The sequence below is a fragment of the Microcaecilia unicolor genome, chromosome 2, assembly GCF_901765095.1.
Source record: "Microcaecilia unicolor chromosome 2, aMicUni1.1, whole genome shotgun sequence".
Taxonomy (NCBI): domain Eukaryota; kingdom Metazoa; phylum Chordata; class Amphibia; order Gymnophiona; family Siphonopidae; genus Microcaecilia; species Microcaecilia unicolor.
In genome coordinates, this window is record NC_044032.1 from 168,884,361 (window position 1) to 168,905,851 (window position 21,491).

The following is a 21,491-nucleotide window of genomic DNA, read 5'->3' on the forward strand; positions in this document are numbered from 1 at the left end:
AATCATGACAGTATTGTCCCAAATAGATGGTTTCTGGCCTAATCAGAGTTTGGTTCATAGGCCTCGTACATAAACGGTTATGCACTGGGGACACCCCTACAGCTTTCTTGACTACTTTGCCAAATTCTTTTGAGAGAATTGACCATATAACCTTACTCTGTTTTCTATTTTAACCAGTTCCCAATCTACAACAGGACATTGCTTCCTATCTCATGGCTTTTTAATTTCTTCAGGAGTCTCTCATGAGGGGCTTTGTCATAAGCTTTCTAAAAATGTAGATATATATTTTACATGCGGTTCTGCCAAAGAGCCTCTTGTAAAACAGGTGGAGGACTGCACATGTATATCTCTCCATGTCCGGTGGAAGCAGTGACTCCCTGACCTCAATCCCTTTCAATCCCCACAGAAGACATCAGAATCCCTTCCCCAAACACTATTGTCAAACCCACCTATTTCCCCCCCCCCCCCAAAGAAAAAAAATCATCAAATCCCCCACCACTGGAGCCCAGCAGTGCAAATGGTAGAGAATCAAGGACTACAAATCTCACACTGCTTTTGGGATGAAATTTCAAAACCAGAACTAGCCAAAACGTCTTCCTCTGAGAATTGGGTAACTTGGCAAGTCTGGCATAATATCCCAGTAATTATATCCATATACCAAGGTTCTTCATATGCTTTGAGACCAAAAATCAGAAATAACAGCATGAACCAAATAGTGGCTGTGGATGAATATAACTTTATTAGAAGAGCAACCTTTGATAATGGTATGTGTATCAATAGTATACTGTCTTACCAATCAAATGTCTGCATCAGGGGCACAGTTAAACATTGCTGTTAGGAAACACATCACACCTTAACAGAGAGCATCCAGTATTTCAAAGGTTGCCTACACTAAGCTTCCAGTTGAAAAATGTTTATCTAGCGTGAATCTTGCTAAGTTACCAGAATTTTGTAACAATCCATTTGCAAAAATGCCTTTATAAAATGACCTGCAATGTGCACCTAGGGATAATATTCCTAACAGTTTCACCTACCAGAAGATGACAACTAAGGGATTTTGAAGCTGTCAAGGGTATGAAGAATCTTCAGCTTCCCCGAATCTGATTTGGATCTATCTGTATTTATGTTATTGACTCCAAGTTCACCAAAACTGCCCCAAATGCTGAAGATACATTAACATCAAAGAAGCATTGCTCCAGGCTGACACGGATCACAGATGGATGGCATCAAGACAAGACATGATCTAAGTCCTTCCATTATCCTTCTCCTCTAGATGAACTTCAGTCCACACTTAAAATTCTTCTAAGCATTTGATTGCCAAAACATGTTGGGCATCAATTATAACATCTGAATGGTAAGGCAGTATTGATACACATTGTTATTGAAGGTTGCTCTTCTATTAAAGTTGTTTATATCTAGAGCCACTGGTTGGTTTACGTTGCTGCTTCTGTTTCTGGACCTGCAATTTGCTGCAGCTGTTTCGTGCCTCTTATTGTTGGTCTACCTCTGTAAGAGCCAGGTCTCTTCTATGACTGCCTCTACACCTGGGATTTATTTCTGTGACCTTTAGCTTTCCAGGTGTTACTTTTTCCCATTTCTCTACAAATGTTTTACTTACCTGAGGGCTTTGTCTACTCATCCCCAATGATTCTAAAGCTCCCCTCATCTAATTTGTCAGTTTGTTTTGGAAGAATGTTTGAAAATCTATTGGACCTAGTAAAGGCTAGAAATCACCAGAGGAACCTACTGCCAATTTATCACCCCTTAAAAACATACTATTTAAGTACTGACTTTGATGGCATAAAGAATAGAAATGATAGTAATATAATTATTATTATATGAAAACTGTGTCAAAATCAGAATTGTCCTGACTTGTTTTGGTGATTTCAATTACAGAAGGTTAATATGATATATTTAGCAAAAATGTTGAGTTATAGTCTCAGATTTTACATACATGAATTAATAATTATTAGCCAGACAGACTTAGGAATCACACCAAGGAAGAAATCTCCCCATTTGTATTGTTATTTGAATATTTTTACTGCTGTAATTGTCTATTGCTCATGTTTGATTTATTCTGATTGTACACCACCTTGAGTGAATTCCTTCAAAAAGGCGATAAATAAATCCTACAAAATAAATAAATACATTAATTAATTAATTTTGGATCTGTCAGGCATTTCCAAGAGACCAGGGCTGATCACTGTTAGCTGCTTGGCTCAATAGAACTGCCCAAATAACAATTCCATTTTGTGATTGCTGATATTCGGAAAAACTACTATTTGGCTGCTTCTAGAGTGTAGTTGTGTTAGTAGCAGCAAAAATGACAAAGAAGCTGGTAAGTACCTTATAGACTAACCAATTTATTGAGGCAGAAGCTTTTGAGGACAAGAATCCACTTGGCTGCTATTCACCAAGTAGAGGCCCAGACTGTATGCGGTGAATTGACACCATTTATGTGGTTAGAAACCTACTGCTCTTTTCTAGCTACAGATAAATAACTAACCTGAGTCAACATGGTGGTAGCATGATAACTTACATAGTAATTACAACTCCTCATGCAGATTACAGTTTGAGGCAATTATATCTGAAGGTACTATGTAATTTCATCTCCTCTGTAATTTAAAGTTCCTAGATTCTATGTTGACATCTCGATAACGTTATTTCAGATTAAACACGTAATCTTGTTACATGATAATTAAACAACCATGCACTATACTACTAATTCCATAGGAGCTTGTTTTGACATATTTGCTATTGACAATGACTTTTTAAATTCCAGTTGTAAAAATGGGTGAGGTGTAAATGAACTGGTATTCACTTGCCATTTATCTGTTTTGTGACCTCATCCATGATTTGAAAGGACCCCACCAGTTTCTCCAGGGGATGGGCAATTTTGTTTCTTCAGAACAGTTGCAAGTGCTTTTCATTTGCCAAGTGGATTCCAGTTAGCTTACAACGTACAGAAATATATGAGATGCTGCAATGTAGCGTGAACTTATCCTCACAGATTAAGATTTGCAAAGTTCATTTATTCTAACTCCTTCCAGGATTAATACCGACATCAGCGGCAAAATCAACCTGTAATGTAAAATATGATTCTATAGAGGTACAAAAATCTTCTGTTTTCATTTCCTAATTGTTTTGAGCAGGAGAAAACTCTACACTTTGCAGTTTTCCATGTTTGGTGTAAATATGTTTGCACATCCTTAGTCAAAGAATGTGTTTGATTTCACTTATAGACTTGGACCACAAGCTAGACACAGATCCTCATAAGAAGCATACGCTTTGTCCACCTTTACCAATCAGCTCCCACTTCCTTCCATCACTGGAGATTGTTTTTCTTAACTTATATGGAAGGCTATTTTCAGCTCTCTCTCTTACTTATTAGCCAGCACGGGAAACTCCAGGGGAATTTTCCTTTCAGAATTTGCTGTTTGACTGGTAACGTCCAAGCTTCCTCTGGTGACTCCCATTTATTCCCAGAAATCCCTTTGGTGATTGCCCCACTATGCTTTTGATTTTTTTTTGACAACATTTGCTTTGAATTCTGGAATCCTAAAGGTTAAGGAAACAATCTTACTGTGGTTAACAATTCTAAATGGCAACATTTTCTTGGAAACTTCAATTGTGCTTTAAAATTGACATTTTTGTAATGAACAAGTATAAATGGAATGGGGCTTAAACAATTAACGAGATCTGGAAGTTGCTTTGTTACCTTTCAAAACAATCTTTTGTTTTACAAAGATTCACAATGCATGTATTCAGTGCGATGAAAAGACCTATAATATGAATAGAAGTCTTCAGTACTTTCAATTTAAATTTGAATAACAAACATATTTGGTTTATTGACAGAAGCTTTTCAAGTGAGTTCTTGATATAGTGAAATATACAGAAATAGTGCAAGTTTTACTGTGAATGATAGGAAGAACCCAACCTAAAATTCAAATTAGTAGTTTAAAGAATATTTTGGTATGTAAGGGTCAATTTTACCATGAGCATTATCCAAGCATTGAATGGTAAAATAAATTAAACATGCAATAGATGTGACTAACAATGACATGGGGGGAAGGGGAGGTAATTTTATAAGTGTTTTTCGTGTGTAAAGCATGATTTTCATACAGAAAATGGCTCTTAGCTGAATATGAATTTGTATGAATATGCATGCCAACAAAATGACCCGTGCATAACTGTCCACTGTGCATTCCAATCCATTGTTCCCGGGGGTGTCATTTGGGAGGAATTGGGGTAAAGTTGTGACATTTGTGCATATTTTTTAAAAATACATGAGTGCATGCACGGAGCACATGCACACATTTACACCTTCTTCAGAGCAGGTGTAAATCCGTAAGCGAGCGACAGTTCTATGAGCCCATTTTATAAAGGTGCCCTGTCATAAAATTAGCCCCCACATGTTCTTGCCATTTACAATCTGCCAGAATCATATAAAATATTTTTAAAGCTAAATAATAAACACAAATTTCTTGTTTATTTACATCTGTAATGCTGATTTTACAATGCACGTGCAGCTGGGGTGCTTAATAAGAGGAAGACAAGGAGTTTTGTTTTTGAAACTCTCCCTCTCCTTTCGAGGAGAAATGTTCATACTGGCAGCACAGCTGCAAAGGTCCATCGATGCATTTCATCCACAGACCATGCATGGGTTTTCACAGTGAAAGCACATGCGTACTTTCACTTTGAAAGCGCTGAAGGGAACAATCCTCACCCTCACTCAGTCCTAACAGTGAGGTGGAACAAGTGTGATTTTACCAGTAAGCAGGTTGGGCTATTTTCAGAGACCATTTTTGATGGGGATAAAACATTGTTTTAGCGACAAGTAGGGCTTTGAAATTTGCTCTCCTCATATCTGCACCAAAAACCATTTTTAAAAACAGGGACCAAACTATTTTCCATTTTTCAAATGTTATCCATCTTGTATGGAACATCCCCGGAATGACTTCATCCATAATATCTGAAATCATTCTAGAACTGCACTTTCTAATTGTGTGATGTTATAAGAGTAATGAAGAAATACACTTATCGCTCCAAAACATCGAGCTCTATCCCACTGGTTTGAAAATAGCACTACAGAATGAAATGGTAGCAGTCTATGAAAGAATGTTTTTGGTTATTATTAAAATACTGTACATAAACTGTTAAAAGTACAGTAAGGCATTCTTAACACAAGCTGGAGGATCGTAGACCTTCATAATCAACTGATCCCATGCTTCAGTTTCTAACATAATTCAGAGGAATGTTTTTGCATATAAACTTGTATACTATATTTTTGTAAACAGTTTTTTAAATATCATGGATAAAAAGCTAAATGTTTCAAATGCTATTTTAAGAAAATTGGAAACAATTTCAAATAATATGAAATTCAAGTTTAAAAAAAAATTCAAACAGTATATTCTCCTCTAAGATAACTGCATTAGTTATAACATAAAATTAAACAGTTTACATTTTAAACATCACCTACCATGTAGACACCCTGAAAATGCATATAAAGTTTATATGTGAAGTAATATTGGCCCATTTTCATTGTCCACTTGGTACAGTGCTAAATGACATTGTACCCTTTTGCATGCCATACAGGCCATCGTACTATTTTGAAAAGCAGTCACATGCATTGAAGTTGGGATCACCAGCTGTTGCAGGCTGCTGCACCTCAAAGTAGAACTGCCACCAAGGCCATGCTTAGAGCGATGCGATAGCTGGTGCGGGAAATAATAGACCTCAACCCAAGCAGAAAAGCAGACGGGGAGCCTAGGACCCTTTTTTCTGTTCTTCTTCAGAGTCCTGAGTGGGTCCCTCTTCAGGATCGTTTTCCTGAACTGGAGACTGGTTACGACTTGGCTTATTGCTATCATGGCTGCTGTGACTGCCTGCACTCCCGAGACGAGTAGATGCTACAACAGCTTTCACTGCAGCCTGATGAGAACAAAAGAGAAAGTAGACTTGTTACATGAAATGGCCTTGGTGTACATTCAGGCCTCCCAATATTCAGCATTATTTAATGGCTCCTGGTCGGTTAAATAGTGCTTAACCAGCAATCCATGAATATTTAGCAGGAGATAGCCAGTTATCTCCCGCTGATTATTTGTGGTCAGTGCTCAGTGGCTAACCGGTTATATCGCGTGATATAACTGGCTATCCGATAATATTCAGCACATTGCTGGCTAAGTTTGGCAGCCAAATCGGGCCATTGAAATAGCAGGCCTACTTTTGGCCGATTTAAACTTAACTAGCCAGCGCTGAATACTGACTTAGCCAGTTAAGATGAAACTGGCCAAAAATAAACCGGATATTAAAAGCCAGTCACCAGAAATGGCCTGGCACTGAATATCCAGTCTTATCGCTGACCGCGGGAGTTAACTAGGTTGCCTCCTGTGGTCTGAATATTGGCCCCAGAGTGCATTAGCTTAAATTTAAGACTTTATTTTATTATTTACTACAGGTTCAGAACTTGCAGAAAATGAGATTTCATAGTGTTTCTTTCTATTCTTCTACCATATTCAGGTACTTTCAATAGTAAATTTTCAATAGGGCTCCCAACAGAATGTGCACAGACCCAGCAGATTTTAGATGTAAGGTATCACATACATCACATCTGAATATCAACTTGAAATGAGTCTAAAAGTATATGTATGTACACTTATACACTACTAAATATTAGTGTAAGGCCTTAGTATTTGTTTCCAGTCTTCAAGGGCTGCCAATAGGTCAGGTTTTCAGAATATCCTTGGTGAATATGCATGACAGAAAGAGTTTTGCATACAGTACACTGGAAGTAGTAGGCATGCAAATCTCTCTCATGTATACTCATTACAAATATCCTGAAAGCTTGACCTTATATGGTGTGTAGCCCAGCCCAGCGCATCCCAGGATGCACTGGGCAGGACTGGGTGCCGCCATTTGCGGCATCGAAGGAAGAGGAGGGAGGCAGGCTGCGTCCCTCCTCCAAACAAGGTGGGGGGGGGGCAGGCGGCGGATGGAGTGACACCATCACACAAGGACCCGTGCCAATGCTGGGGGTTGGGTTGGGGAGGCGGGACTGGCAGTCCAGTGGACCTCCAGCCCCCCTTTCGCTGGGGGGGGGGCTTGGTCGGCGCCCACTGGACCACCAGGGACCATTTGCTGGGGGGTTGGGAGGGCTGGATACTCACCGAATCTCCAGCCCTCCCTGAACCTGGGGGGGGGAGGGGGGGACCGGAGGTCCGTCGGATCTCCAGCCCCCGTTGCTCGAGGCAGGGGTAGTCAGGGCCTGGTGGTCCCATGGACCTCCATCCAGCCCCTGTGTTTGAAAGGTTTGGGCTTTTGCCAGCCCAGACCTGTCAAACAAGCGCGGGAGGATTGTGCTGACCGCATGCTCAGGCACAATTCTCCCGCACTTCTACCCCATGATCAGAGATAATTGTGCTGCTTAAATTTGCATGCATTATCTCTGATCATAGGTCTAATAGCGCCCCGCTCTGTTCCAGCGCTATTTTAGAGCGCTGTTTGGAACAGCGTGAGGTTTTTTATCATCTGCCTGCAGGAGCCTCTCCTGCCCAGTTAAATCACTTTGAACATCGATCCCATATCTATTTCCATCAGCTGTCTTAGACTGTTTTAGTATCCATTCCTTTCTAAATAGCTCTTGATAATTTATTTGGGTTTTCCTTTTTCAACTGCCACAGCACACTGAGTTTATGATTTTAAGGTATTGTCCACAATGACTAAGATCCTTTTCTTGGGTGATGAGTATAGTTAGGGTTGTTTTTCCCCTCCCTCTATTTGACACTTTGCATTCATTCATATTAAATTTCATTTGCCCAGTTCTCGTCTGGCAAGGTCCTTCTTTAGATCCTCACAGTCTGCTTGTTGTTTTAACTACTTTGAGTATTTTTGTGTTAATCTGCAAATCTGAACAATTCGCTCACTGCTCCTTTTCCCAGATCATTAATGAATATGTCAAACAACACTGGACCAGCATCGATTGCTGAGGCAATAGAATATTGGTATTTATGTGCATTCCTGCTGTCCAAAACTAGTTGGCTCCTTACAGAATTATCCTCATTGGTAATTATGGACCCTATAATCACAGCGTCCCACTGGTTATCCTTTTTTCACCAGGTCTCCAAGATGCCTATTAGGTCAACATCTTCATTAATACCATACACTCACTCTCTTCCATCTTATTTTTCAAACTACTGGGGGTCAATATTCAAAGGGGTTTAACTGAGCAGTAGAGACTCTTGCCCAGTTATAATAATAATAATAACATTTATTTCTATCCCGCATTATCGTAAGTTTCTAAGAGGGAAACAGGAATACATAAACAATCAAATAAAACAATACAAATCATACACCATGAAACATGTTGAAACCAGCAGTGTAGTAAAACCGTTGTGTTTTTTGTAGCGAAAAAGGTGCCGGTACTCAAGTGCCAAGCCACCCTCCAGGGGTTGGGTGATCACTGAGTGACCTACCCCACATAGCCAGGCCCTCTGCAACAAGTCACAGAATCTATGAAAGGCAGAATTAGTATGTAGTGCCTGAACTCGTTCATTAAAACTTGGGGACCATGAGTCAATTTTAGCAGACAATGGAAAAAATGCCGGTACTCAGTACCCCCAAGTACCATCTCAAAAAAAAAAGCCCTAAGTAAAACTAATAATTCTCAATACATAACAGCAAAAATAAAATCATTATTCCAGTGACCCATACCCCTGAATGAACATATGCAAAATACAAAAGCACCTACGCATCAACTTTCTCCTACACTAGCGCTCATCTCTGGAATGATCTGCCTAAAATGGTCAAACTTACTACTGATCACCCTACTTTCAAAAAGCGCCTCATGACCTTTCTATCTGGCAAAGCGTACGCACCACTCCCACCAGGCATCTCTACCTTCTGATCTGTCTTTACCCCAGTGTCACATTAATCACTGCTGCTCTTTCTCTTTTTCTTTACCTCGCTTTTGCCTTTTCCCCATCATAACTCTAGGACATTAATTGTTTGACCCCTGACTTGCAGTGTGTTTATGTAGATTGTTGTAAGCCACATTGGGCCTGCCCATGGGTGGGAAATTATGGGATATAAATGCTGTAAATAAATAAATAAATAAATATGAATCTTCAAATCTTTCTTAAACTGAGCAGTACTCTGCACTGAACGAAGCTCGGCAGGTAATGCATTCCACAACTTTGGGCCACTAATATAGAAAATGGAGGATCTGTACTCTTCTAAGTGCACCTGACAAAAAGATGGAACCTCAAGTAACTGTTTTTGTGAGGATCTCAGAGAATTTGTGGGTTGATAAAATCTCAGAGTGGAACAGAGAATCAAAGAAACACAATTATTTAACATCTTAAAAACTAGAACCAAAACCTTGAATTCAAATCGAAATTTAATGGGAAGCTAGTAGAGAGATTTCATGGCAGGAAAAATGTGATTATAACGTGATATACCTGCAATAACACTATGCTATAGAATTCTGAGTGACTTGTAGAGCCTTTAATAAATCACTTGCAATGCCAATGAAGAGGCCAATACAATAGTCCATCAAAGGACAGACCATACCTGACATCAAAATCCCTTTTGGGAAGTATGAACTCCCCCTCAAATCACAACTCAGGAACCTTGGAATACAGTTGATTCAACACTTACTCTGATTCCCCAAATCCAAGCAACCTTCAAGAGCAGGGCCGTGCTGATGCAGTAAGCGCCGCAGGGGGGCGCTTGCCTCTGCTCACTTGCAAAATCTTTCACCTGAACTTGTGATTCTCCTATTTCCGCTGCCCTCCCCTTTTCATGCAAAGGAGCAGTATTAATTGAGGCAGGCATGCTCTTCAAGTTACATAAGAATACAACCAGATTGCTATTTATGCTTCAGTTTGGGGCTAGCTCCTCAGTCAGGGTGAGTTTCAGAGCTTGAAACAGCATTCAAATTAAAGAGAACCTGAAATTTTAAAAGTCCTAAAAATAAGTTTTAAAAGTATTTGCCTTAAATCTAATTGCAGAATTCAGATGCTGGGAGTCTGTACTTGGTTGTCATATGCTCAGATTTGTTTAAATCATATGCAAATTAGTCCTGTGTTTTTCACTAAACATTCCCATGAGTGTCTGTATGTTAATCTGCATTCAAATAGAGCTCTCTGATTGGATGATCAGCTTCTGTTAAGAAATCTGCCCGGGGAAGTGAACAGAGTGAGAGCTGTCCTTTGCCAAGAGAGACATCCAGCTGTGACTTCCTGTGTTTGTTGACTGAAGTTATAAAAGAGTGCCTAATTGTGGTAAATGAGAAAATATAAGTGAAAAGAGATTGGTGGCGATTGAAGTTTCTCTAGTGAGAAAAGGATCTGAATATTTCAGGATTACTTGAAGTTTATGAAGAATAGAAAAGGGTGAATTTCAGTTTAAGAGTGTTTAAATCCTATAAGCTATATAAAGGCTAGGTAGATTTAAGTGACTGTAAGCAAGGAAACCTTAATATTTGATCTGAAATAAATATTTGATCTGAGATAGTTGATCAGAGATAAATGTTTGATCTGAATTATATCCTTTGGTGCAAAGGAGATTAGAATGCAATAGAGTATTTCTTTCTGTTTACCAGTACAGTCAAATAATTCCATTCCACTTAAATAATTTTTTGTTATATATATGAGGGAGTAGTATCTGGATTTATTGTAAATCAAATTGATTCCATTCACAGGAATTCATATTCACCTTCATGCATTCATCCGATATTATCTTTTAAGGATGAAGTTTTATTTTATGTTCACTCTGTCTCTTGTGAGCTGAGCACAGTTAGTTTCCTCGGCTGGCACGACTACATATTAGAGGTATTTTGATACTGTGTGAAGTTTTACCACAGACGGGTGACATATATAAAACATTCTCCTTGGATAGGATGTGATATGTGAAAATACATTTTGCTTTAATGAAATTGCTAAACTTTAGAGTCAGAGACTTATCAATGAGGGATACATACAGTGCTATTTTTTCCTAAGGTCCGGCTTACTTGTCTGCTCCCTTCTGTTCCTGCTCTGCTGGACGGGGGGGAGGGGGGGCGCCAACCGATAGTCTGCAGGGGGGCACCAGAGACCCTAGGCACGGCCCTGTTCAAGAGCTGCTTCTACTATTTGCGACAGCTACGCTGCCTCTCTCCTTACATCGAGAAGGTAAATCTTATCCCAGTGGTACATGCCATGGTAACATCAAGACTGGATTACTGCAATGCACTATACAATGGTCTGACTACAAAGGGCCTGCACCAGCTTCAGGTCCTCCCAAGTACTTTCACTAACTACACCCTCTCCAAACGACATTACACAATGTGATACCCGCAAGCGAGCCTTCTCCGGAGCAGCCCACACACTCTGGAATGCATTGCCTGAAAGGCTCCGCTTAACACAAGACTACCTCTACTTCCGGAAGCAGGTGAAAGTTTGACTCTTCAACCAAGCCTTTAATGGAAGAAGTAATTAACTTGTTAGTCTCACTCACACACACAAGGATTGACTCGGGATGCATATACTGCAGCGGGACATGTTTATCCACTCCTACCCTAGCTAATATTTAACCATCTCTCTGACCTCACGTGCAACTTTCTTCAAATTAATCACCTTACTTTCTAATTATTCCTACTTTCTTACTCATCTATATGTTACAACCTTGCCTTACACTTCACTACCAATTATAATGTTCTAGTACATATAGAGGGGCATAATCAAACGCGAACGCCCATCTCCATGGGCGACTATCTCCGAGGACGGGTACGTGAAGGGGCGGGACAGACCGTATTTTCGAAAAAGATAGGCGTCCATCTTTTGTTTCGATAATACGGTTGATGCCGGGCAAATGCTTCGGATATGAGCGGATTTGAGATGGGCGGTATCGGTTTTCAGCGATAATGGAAATCGAAGCCGCCCAGCTCAAAAACGAACACATCCAAGGCATTTGATCGTGGGAGGGGCGAGTATTCGTAGTGCACTGGTCCCCCTCACATGCCAGGACACCAACCGGGCACCCTAGGGGGCACTTCTAAAAAGTAAAAAAAAATATTAAAATACCTCCCAAGTCCATAGCTCCCTTCCCTTGGGTGCTGAGCCCCCCCAAAATCCCCTCCAAAACCCACTTCCCACAACTCTACACCATTACCATAACACTTATGGGTGAAGGGGGCACCTACATGTGGGTACAGTGGGTTTTGGGGGGGGTTGGAGGGCTCCCATTTACCACCACGTGTAACAGGTAGGGGGGTGGGCCTGGGCCCACCTGCCTGAAGTCCACTGCACCCACTAACAACTGCTCCAGGGACCTGCATACCGCTGTCATGGAGCTGGGTATGACATTTGAGGCTGGCATATAGGCTGGCAAAAAAAAGTTTTTAAAGTTCTTTTTTTTTGGTGGGAGGGGGTTAGTGACCACTGGGGGAGTCAGGGGAGGTCATCCCCGATTTCCTCTGGTGGTCATCTGGGCATTTGGGGCACTTTTTGGGGACTTATTCTTGAAAAAAAAAGGGTCCAAAAAAAGCGGCCCAAATTCTCGCTACTGCCGCCTTTCTTTTTTCTATTATCGGCCGAGGGCACCCATCTCTCCTCGGCCGATAAATATGCCCGAGTCCCGCCTTCACCACGCCTCCGACACGCCCCCATCAACTTTGTCCGTTCCCGCGACAGACTGCAGTTGGAGGCGCCCAAAATTGGTTTTCGATTATACCGATTTGGGCGCCCACAGGAGAAGGGCGTCCATCTCCCGATTTGGGTCAGAATACGGGCGCCCTTCTCTTTCGAAAATGAGCTGGATTGTGTTGTCATTGCAAGTAGTATACCATCCCATACTTTGTATTGTTGTTCAAATATTTTTACTGCTCTAATTGCCTATTGCTCATGTTTGATTTATTCTTACTGTACACCGCCTTGAGTGAATTCCTTCAAAAAGGCGGTAAATAAATGCTAATAAATAAATAAATCTAAAGCAAGTTTATCTCTTTATAAGATCAGCTTACGCAGTCTGGCTCCTGCTTTTGATTATGATGCCATGGCTGACATTTGGAATCGAACTTTATCGATGGAAGAATGAGTTATGGGTGATCAGCTGTGGTTGCTAATGAAACACCTGAAGCGTCTTACATGTTCATCATCTTTTCAAGAACAACAATATAAGTTTTTGCTCCGTTTGTATATTTCCCATCATTGAGCATTTTTGGCTTGAGTGGCGGCAACAGCGGAATGCCCATGTTGTAGGGTTGAGCTGGCTACATTAGTGCATATGTTTTGGACCTGCCCCTTAATAAAACCTTTCTGAATGCGGGTGCTGATACCTCTTTCTGCAATACTGGGTAGACGCCTGCCTCTCCAGGCAGATATTCAGTTGTTTTCAAACTGTTTCATTGAGATTGAGGCCTAACGTTCTGCTACACAAGCCATTTTTTTTAGCCAGAAAGAATATTTTGATGTGTTGGAGACAGGCTGCAACCTCATCAGTCACTGATTGGAGGAATGAACTTTTCAACTTAATGAAGATGGAGAGACTGGATGCTAGTCTGCGGTCTCCTACAGCTTGGAAGACTTTTCAACAAATTTGGTCCCCAGTGTGAGATAGTTTGCCACATTGTGCTTGTAGTTATCTGTTGAATTTATAACTTGAAGTACTAACATCTGGGAGGGGAGGAGGGTGCTAGGGTTTTGATCTGCTATTATTTGCAGATCAGGCTGCCATAAAGAAACAACACGTGCAGTCTAATCCTTTGTAGTATATGTGTGGGTGGTGGGGGGATTAAACTTGAAAATTTACCACGCTGTACTGTTATACTTCCTCTTTGGGGCTTTCTTTTGTTTTTGGCATTGTGTGATTTCAATAAAAAATATATTTATATTTTAAAAACCCAGAGATAAGTACAACCAAATTCACCCAATTTACATCATACACCCAAAAAACAGTCCCAAAAATATTTCAAACAAAACCCCCCAAAAAACATTGATAAGAGCGAAACTACGCAAAAGTTCCACAGAATAAGTCACTTAGATTAAACAATGGAGGAGCTCCATCCTAAATTTTCTCCCAACTTCAAAAGGTGAAAGGGTCCACCTCCTCCAACTCCACCACAACTTTTATGGATCCAGCACCTCAACAAGTGCCACTTGTTTTGTGCCCCACTGATGCTGCTTCAGGAGGTGGAACACAGGGCCGTGCCGATGCGGTAAGCGAGGTAAGCGCCGCAGGGGGACGCCCACCTCTGGAGGGCGCCGCCGCGGTGCTTACCTTCGCCCCGCGCCACTGAGGCCTTTAAATCTTTTGGTCGCAGAAGCGTCAGTGAAAGCGCTGCCGACCAGTGGCGTAGCAAGGGCGGGGCGGTGGGGGCGGTACGCCCCGGGTGTCACCAGAAAGGGGGGTGCCGCCGCTCCCGCTGCTCTTCATCCTGGCACCCCCCCCCCCGCACCAGCCCTTTAAAAATAAATTGCCGACGCGATAGCGAGCGCAGCACCTCGTGTGCAAGTAAAAGAAGCGGATCCGATCATCTCATTGGGCCTTCCTTCACTGTCCCGCCCTAGAGGAAATAGGAAGTTGCGTCGGAGGAGGGCGGGACAGTGAGGGAAGGCCCAATGAGATGATCGGATCCGCTTCTTTTACTTGCACACGAGGTGCTGCGCTCGCTATCGCGTCGGCAATTTATTTTTAAAGACCGGGTGGCAGGGAGAAGACGAGGCAGGGTGAGGGTGGGGGACAGATGGGGTGAAGGTGGGGGGGACTCGGATAGCAGAAGGGACTGGGTGGGAGACAAATGGGGTGAGGGGGACTCGGATGGGCAGAAGGGACTGGGTGGGAGACAGATGGGGTGAGGGTGGGGGGGCACTTGCATAGCAGAAGGGACTGGGTGGGAGACAGATGGGGTGAGGGGGACTCGGATGGGCAGAAGGGACTGGGTGGGAGACAGATGGGGTTAGGGGGATTCGGATGGGCAGACGGGACTGGGTGGGAGACAGATGGGGTGAGGGTGGGGGGCACTTGGATAGCAGAAGGGACTGGGTGGGAGACAGATGGGGTGAGGGGGACTCGGATGGGCAGAAGGGACTGGGAGACAGATGGGGTGAGGGTGGGGGGCACTTGGATAGCAGAAGGGACTGGGTGGGAGACAGATGGGAGAAGGGGCATGGAGCTGGAACTGGGGTCTGAAAAGTGAGCAGGAGGGAGAATGGGGTCATGCCTGGGGCAGGGGTGGATGGGAGAATCAATGGATCTGGAACTAGGGGCAGCCGCAGGTGGGAACTGGGAGCCGAAAAGAGGGGGCAGTGAGAGAGGGGGGATAGATCCTGGATGGAATGGGGAGTGAGAGGGAGAGCAGACCCTGAATGGATGGGAGGGGGAAAGAGAGAGGGCAATTGGTGAATCGAAGGAGCAGAGAGAAAGGGCAGACAGTGGATAGAAGGGAGTGAAAGAGCAGACAGTGGATGGAAGGGGGCAGAGATAGAGGGCAAATGCTAGAGGGAAAGGAGAGAGAGAGGGCAGATGGTGGATGGAAGGGGGAGAGAGAGATGGCAGACTGGGGCAGATGGTGGATGGAAGGGGCAGAAATAGAGGGCAGATGTGGATGGAAGGCACATTAGAGAGGGCAGACACTGGATGACAGAGAGAGAGAGCGAAGACAGATGCTGGATGGAAGGAAGACGGTGAAAAGAAGATGAGGAAAGCAGAAACCAAAGACAACAAACTGTAAATATATATTTTTATTATTTTGCTTTAGGATATAGTATTTTAGCTGTGTTAATAAATGTTTATAAATAGAAAATGTAAATAAGGTAATCTTTTTATTGGACTAATTTTAATACATTTTGACTTAACTTTCAGAGAACAAAACCCCCTTCCTCAGATCAGGATAGGATACTGTAACAGCACTATACTGTATTGACCTGAGGAAGGAGATTTTGGCCTCTGGAAGCTAAATGTATTAGTCCAATAAAATGGTATTATTTTATTTTCTGTATTTGTTTTATTTCTATTTGTTAATTTGTAAAGTGGTGATTGGTATTTGTTAGTTTTTTCAAATTTACATCTGCTGTCTTTATATTTTGCACAGTACTAGGAGACATTTTCTGTTTCTGTGGTGTTGCATTGTATGCAGAGTCTGGCATCGGGGGTTCAGTTTAATTTTTGTTTAAATAGAAAGTTTATGATTACTTATTCTATAGTGGATTAGGGTGTATCTGTGTTTGTGAAAAAGACATGGCTTTCAGTTGGCATTGACTGTGCAGGATCGACGATCTGTACTATTTTGTCTGGTTTCGTTTTACAATAGGTGAATTGATGTTCTAGTGCTCACTGTAGTGCTTAAGATGCTTTCCTTTTCCTTGTGTGACTCGTAGAAACGACTGCTTATGGTATGGTAAAATTGCTCTATAGGTCGTGAGTGTTTTGTATTCTCGGTATGCCTAGTACTGGATTTGGGGGGGGGTGTTAAAAAATGACTGGCCCCGGGTGTCAAATACCCTAGCTACGCCACTGCTGCCGACGTCTCCCTTCCCTTGCACGCGTTGGTTCCCTCAGTGTCCCGCCTTCTTCTGATGTCAGAAGAAGGCGGACACTGAGGGAACCAAGAGCGCAAAGGGAAGGGAGACGTCGGCAGCGCTCCGCTTTCACTGACGCTGCTGCGACCGGAAGTAAAAGATTTAAAGGCCCCAGGGTGCGGAGGGAAGGGCAGAGAGGCATGGATGGGAGGGCAGAGAGGCATCGATGGGAGGGCAGGGCCCAGGGAGAGGACAAATTGCTGGAAGGGGAGGGGAGAGAGGATTGCTGGCTATGGATGGAGGAGGGAAGGGCAGAGAGGGACAAGGATGGACATGGGGGCCCAGGGAGAGGACAAATTGCTGGAAATGGAGGGGAGGGGAGAGAGGAGGATTGCTGGCTATGGATGGAGGAGGGAAGGGCAGAGAGGGACAAGAATGGACATGGATGGGAGGGCAGGACCCAGGGAGAGAGGAGAAATTGCTGGAAATGGATATAGAGCAAGAAATGAAGAAGAAAGGAGAAAAGTAAAGAAATAAATGGAAAGGAAGCCCTGGAAATGGAGTTAAGAGGACAGATAGCAGCAGAATCAGATACTGGACCAGCATGATTGAAAAAAGAAAGTCACCAGACAACAAAGGTAGAAAAAAATTATTTTATTTTCATTTTGGCGTTTGGAATATGTCCACTTTGAGAATTTACATCTGCTATCTTATTTTGCAATGTATAGCAATTTGTTTCTAAGAATATTGCTGACAATTCTTTTCAGTATGGCAAGTGGTGAGCGATCATTTTCATGGGGGGGGGGGTGATCATTTTCACAGGGGGGGCGCCAACTGATAGTCTGCAGGGGGGCGCCAGAGACCCTAGGCACGGCCCTGGTGGAACAACAATCTAAACCAGCCCATAATGGCGACTGGCTTTTTCAAACACACTCTCAATCCATCAGTCAATCCTCTGCAAATATGAACTTAAAGGGATATCAACAAAGATGCCCTAAGTTCAGAAATGGAGACCAACAGCGCTACAACTCAGTAGAATTGAATTATTCAAACCCAATGGTTCTACAGTTTTAAGCTGGTATATCCAGCACTGTTCATGTTCACAAAGCACCCTTTTAATATCCCTCCCTCATCCCGGATCATGTATTTGCTCAATAGCCCAACAACGCAACTCCTGAAAATCATGTTTATACTTGACACAATGCTGAACCTAAACTGCAAAATGAAGCTCACGAAGTTGTTGAACAAGCTTTAGAGAAGCATCCTAGACCTCACTCTATACCCACAGATTTTTTGATTCAACTTTTAGATCTGGTTCTTCTTAATAATCATTTAATTTTTGAAACTAAGATTTATTTGCAATTTCGGGAGGTAGTGATGAAAGTGTCCTTCGCTTCCTCCGTTGCTAATATCTTTATGACTGTTTTTGAGGCATAATGCATCTATCCGATGAGAAAGTTTTGGCTAGCTAAATGCTGGCTACGCTATATAGATGATATTTTTATGATCTGGATGGGTACGGAAGATAGACTGGTGGAATTTGTTTATGAACTTAATTCCTGTCATTCTACTATCAAATTTGATTTTCAATACCATAAGGATCACATTACATTTTTTGATATGAATGTTAGATTTTATGAGGGGGTGTTTCTTACAGATGTGTACACCAAATCTACTGACTGAAATATTTTGCTACAATATAGTAGCATGCACCCCTATTGTTTAAAAAAATAGTTTACCTTTCTCCCAATTCCTCCAATTTCGTAGGATTTGTGACATTACTTCCCAATTTAAAAACTCCACTGAGGTGCTTAAGAATAAGTTGGTACAACGAGGATATCCAAAACAGATGGTAAATAAAGCTTATAAAAGGGCTTTATTTAATATTAGGGAGCTGCTTCTTCAATCACACCCTTAGAAGGGTGAAGATAAAAATGTCTCGTGTCCTAGTTTTTCATCAAAAATTGCAACTTGCAAAGTGGATAGACCCGGATCCACCGGTGTATTGGCACTGGAGGAACCAGATACATGAGTTGGCCACCTGGGAAGCCAGAGAGGCGAAGAGAACCCCAAAAAGGAAAAAACAGTTCATGTTAATATGGGGCCGATATATACAAGGACTTAGTCCACAGGGGCGAAGTTTGCTCCTCAATCTATTGTGAGTTACCTTGGCAGTACACATGGTCTGAATGTTTAAATCCATTATCCACAATATTGTTTGGTACGCACAGAAGTAAGGGGGGATGGAGGGGGAATAGAGGGTAGGGAGGAGGGGAGGGGGGAAGTATACAAAAAAAAAATTTGCAACTTGCATTTGGGCTGAAGCAGTGTCGGTGAGACGTGAAACGTGGCACTTGTCGAGGTGCTGGAACCGTTGGAGTTGAGGTAGAGTCGGAGGATGTGGACCCTTTTACCTTTTGAAACTGGAAGAAAGTTTTGGATGCAGATCTTCTGCTATTAAAGCTAAGGGTCCTTTTACAAAGCTGCAGTAAAAAGTGGCCTGCGGTAGTACAGGCGTGTCTTTTAGGCGTGAATTGGGTCATTTTTTATTGCATCTAGGGGAAAGGCTATTTTTTTAATGGGCTGGGAAATGGGCCTGAGCTAATATTAAAACTAGCGCGCGCCTATTTATGACCTGAGCCCTTACCACCACCCACTGACCTAGCGGTAAGGGTTCACGTGCTACCCATGCATTAACCATGCAGTGTGCTCCAAAGTGGGCGCACTGTTGGTTACCGTCAGGAACGCCCCCTGCGGTAGAAAATAGAAAAATACTTTCTACTGCAGGATTCGGTGCATACCAAAGTCGGAAATACCACAGGGCGCATGCACTACCCCAGCAGTAGTGTCGATTGGGCGTGCGCTACTCGTGCATTAGCCCTCCCGCACCTTTGTAAAAGGGCCCCTTAATGACTTATTCTGTGGAACTTTTGCATGGTTTCACTATTATTGACGTTTTTTTGGTTTTTGTTTGAACATTTTGGGGACTGTTTTTTAGGGTGATTGATGCAATTTGGGTAAATTTGATTGTACTTATTTCTGTTTTTTTTAGGGAGCAATTTTTTTCTCCAGGAATGGAATTTTTTTATTGCTCTCATTTTTTCAGAGTTATTATTATGATGGTCAATGAAAATATTTGGGGACTTGAATGCGAGTTAATGTTGGCTGAGCAGTCCAACGAGTGCTCCGTGAGCTTTGAGGCCATGTTTGTTTAATTCTATTTTATTAGCCGCACACAACTTGAATCATGTACAAAATTTAGCAAACTTTTTTGTGTGTCCTTTTATAAAATAGACATAAAATAAGCATGTTTATAAGAATCTTTATATGTGCCCTGTTCTAAAATTATTTCAAGCAGATGTTAAGATTTATGCCTAAACAGGTGAGGGAGAATCGAGAGAATTGAAGAAGACAAGAAGTAGGGCAGATGATCAGGAAGAAGTAATGAGTATCTATATGGGTTATCTCATCCCCAAGTCAAATCATACTCAGTGAAAATATATCACTTGTTAAATTAGCATTTTATAGACCTACCTTCAGCTTACGGCGAGCATTGAACTCTTGGAGTTTCTTCTGCGCGTTATCCATATGTGCAAAATTTGCTGCCTTTCCTGTAACCCAAGGATGTTGCAAGGCTTGATGAGTGGTAAGACGTTTTTTAGGATCAAGTACAATCAGTTTTTTAACCTACAAGGGTATAAAGGAAGCAGAATGTAAATTATCATGGTTCTGTCCATTACTTTGGTGGTTTATGAGCCATTATGAGGACAGCATTACTTATCCACATGAGCTATTCAAGACAAATTTGTCTGACTGGAGTCAGACGTGTTAGATGAGTAGTCACCAGGCAATTATAACAAAAATCTAGAGCCCTGGAAAATTGGTCAGAGAACTTGAACAGGTATATGGGCATGGATAAACCTGGAAATAAAACAAACAAAATTCATAGAAACATACAAAATGATGGCAGATAAGGACCATATGGTCTATCCAGTCTTCCATCCATACCAACTAATAAGCTCTACAGTCCTTTTCTCCCCCTTGGAGATCCTCATTGCTTGTGCCATGTTTTCTTGAATTCAGATGCAGTCCTCATCTCCACCACCTCCTCTGGGAGACTATTCCATGCATCTACTACCCCTTATCTGAAGACAGAGCAGTCAATATTCAGTCACTAGGGGCATTGTCATTTTTAGGATGACAGCCAATGGAGCAGGAGCAGAAAGGGGACTGCTAGAGATCTCCTATGATACCTGGAGGGGATTCCCGGACTCCCCGCAGCACACCGGTTGAAAAATGCTGTCCTATCTTATCTCTCTATATGCTTACACCCTATACTGTCTATTAAAATGTTTTGTTGTGTTGATATTGAAATGTAGCATACTATGCCATACCTTGTATTGTTATTTGAATATTTTTACAGCTGCAGTTGTCTATCGTCTATGTTTCACTTATTCTTGCTGTACACTACCTTCAGTGAATTTCTTTAAAAAGGCGTTAAACAAATCCTAACAAATAAATAAAATTGGTGGCACTATGAGAATGGTATCTTGGCATTCCACCCTACCAGGAAATGTGGACAGTTTCCAAAGAGAGGTCACCATTCATAACAGTTCTCCTAAATTATTTTCTCTAAGGAAAACGAGCCTATTCTGATGCATAATCATAATAGAAATAGATAAAAGAAATAATTCAATCAAATTGACAAGATGGTGATTTTTCTATGAAGACTACTTTGAAGGGGAAAAGTTTGCGCACTCACCAAATCCTTGGCATTCAGAGATACATCATCCCACCAAGGGGAGACAAAATCATAGTCACAGTTTAGAATTTTCTTAAACATGTACTGGTCTCCTCTTTCATCATAGAATGGTTCAAATCCACAGAGCCTAGGAAAATAAGAAGACTGATTATACAGGCACAACCCTCACAGCAGGCTGCTAGCAACTCTTATGTTTTAAGCAGGAATAGGTACAAAAAATTGGACTAAGCTGGAGC

General features: G+C 42.0%; 1 protein-coding gene across 2 annotated transcripts in view; it reads right to left on the bottom strand.

Moving 5' to 3' along the window:
* Positions 1-2,265: 2,265 nt before the first annotated feature.
* The window catches only part of CAMK4 (calcium/calmodulin dependent protein kinase IV), a 380,765-nt gene continuing 361,539 nt past the window's right edge, over positions 2,266-21,491 (bottom strand). For both annotated transcript variants that reach the window (XM_030193470.1, XM_030193471.1), the window contains exons 9-11: positions 21,256-21,382; positions 20,028-20,180; positions 2,266-5,931 (exon numbers count right to left, since the gene is read on the bottom strand). In XM_030193470.1, the coding sequence (XP_030049330.1) occupies positions 5,767-5,931; positions 20,028-20,180; positions 21,256-21,382 (445 nt within the window). In that variant the 3' untranslated portion in view covers positions 2,266-5,766. The remainder of the gene's footprint in view (positions 5,932-20,027; positions 20,181-21,255; positions 21,383-21,491) is intronic.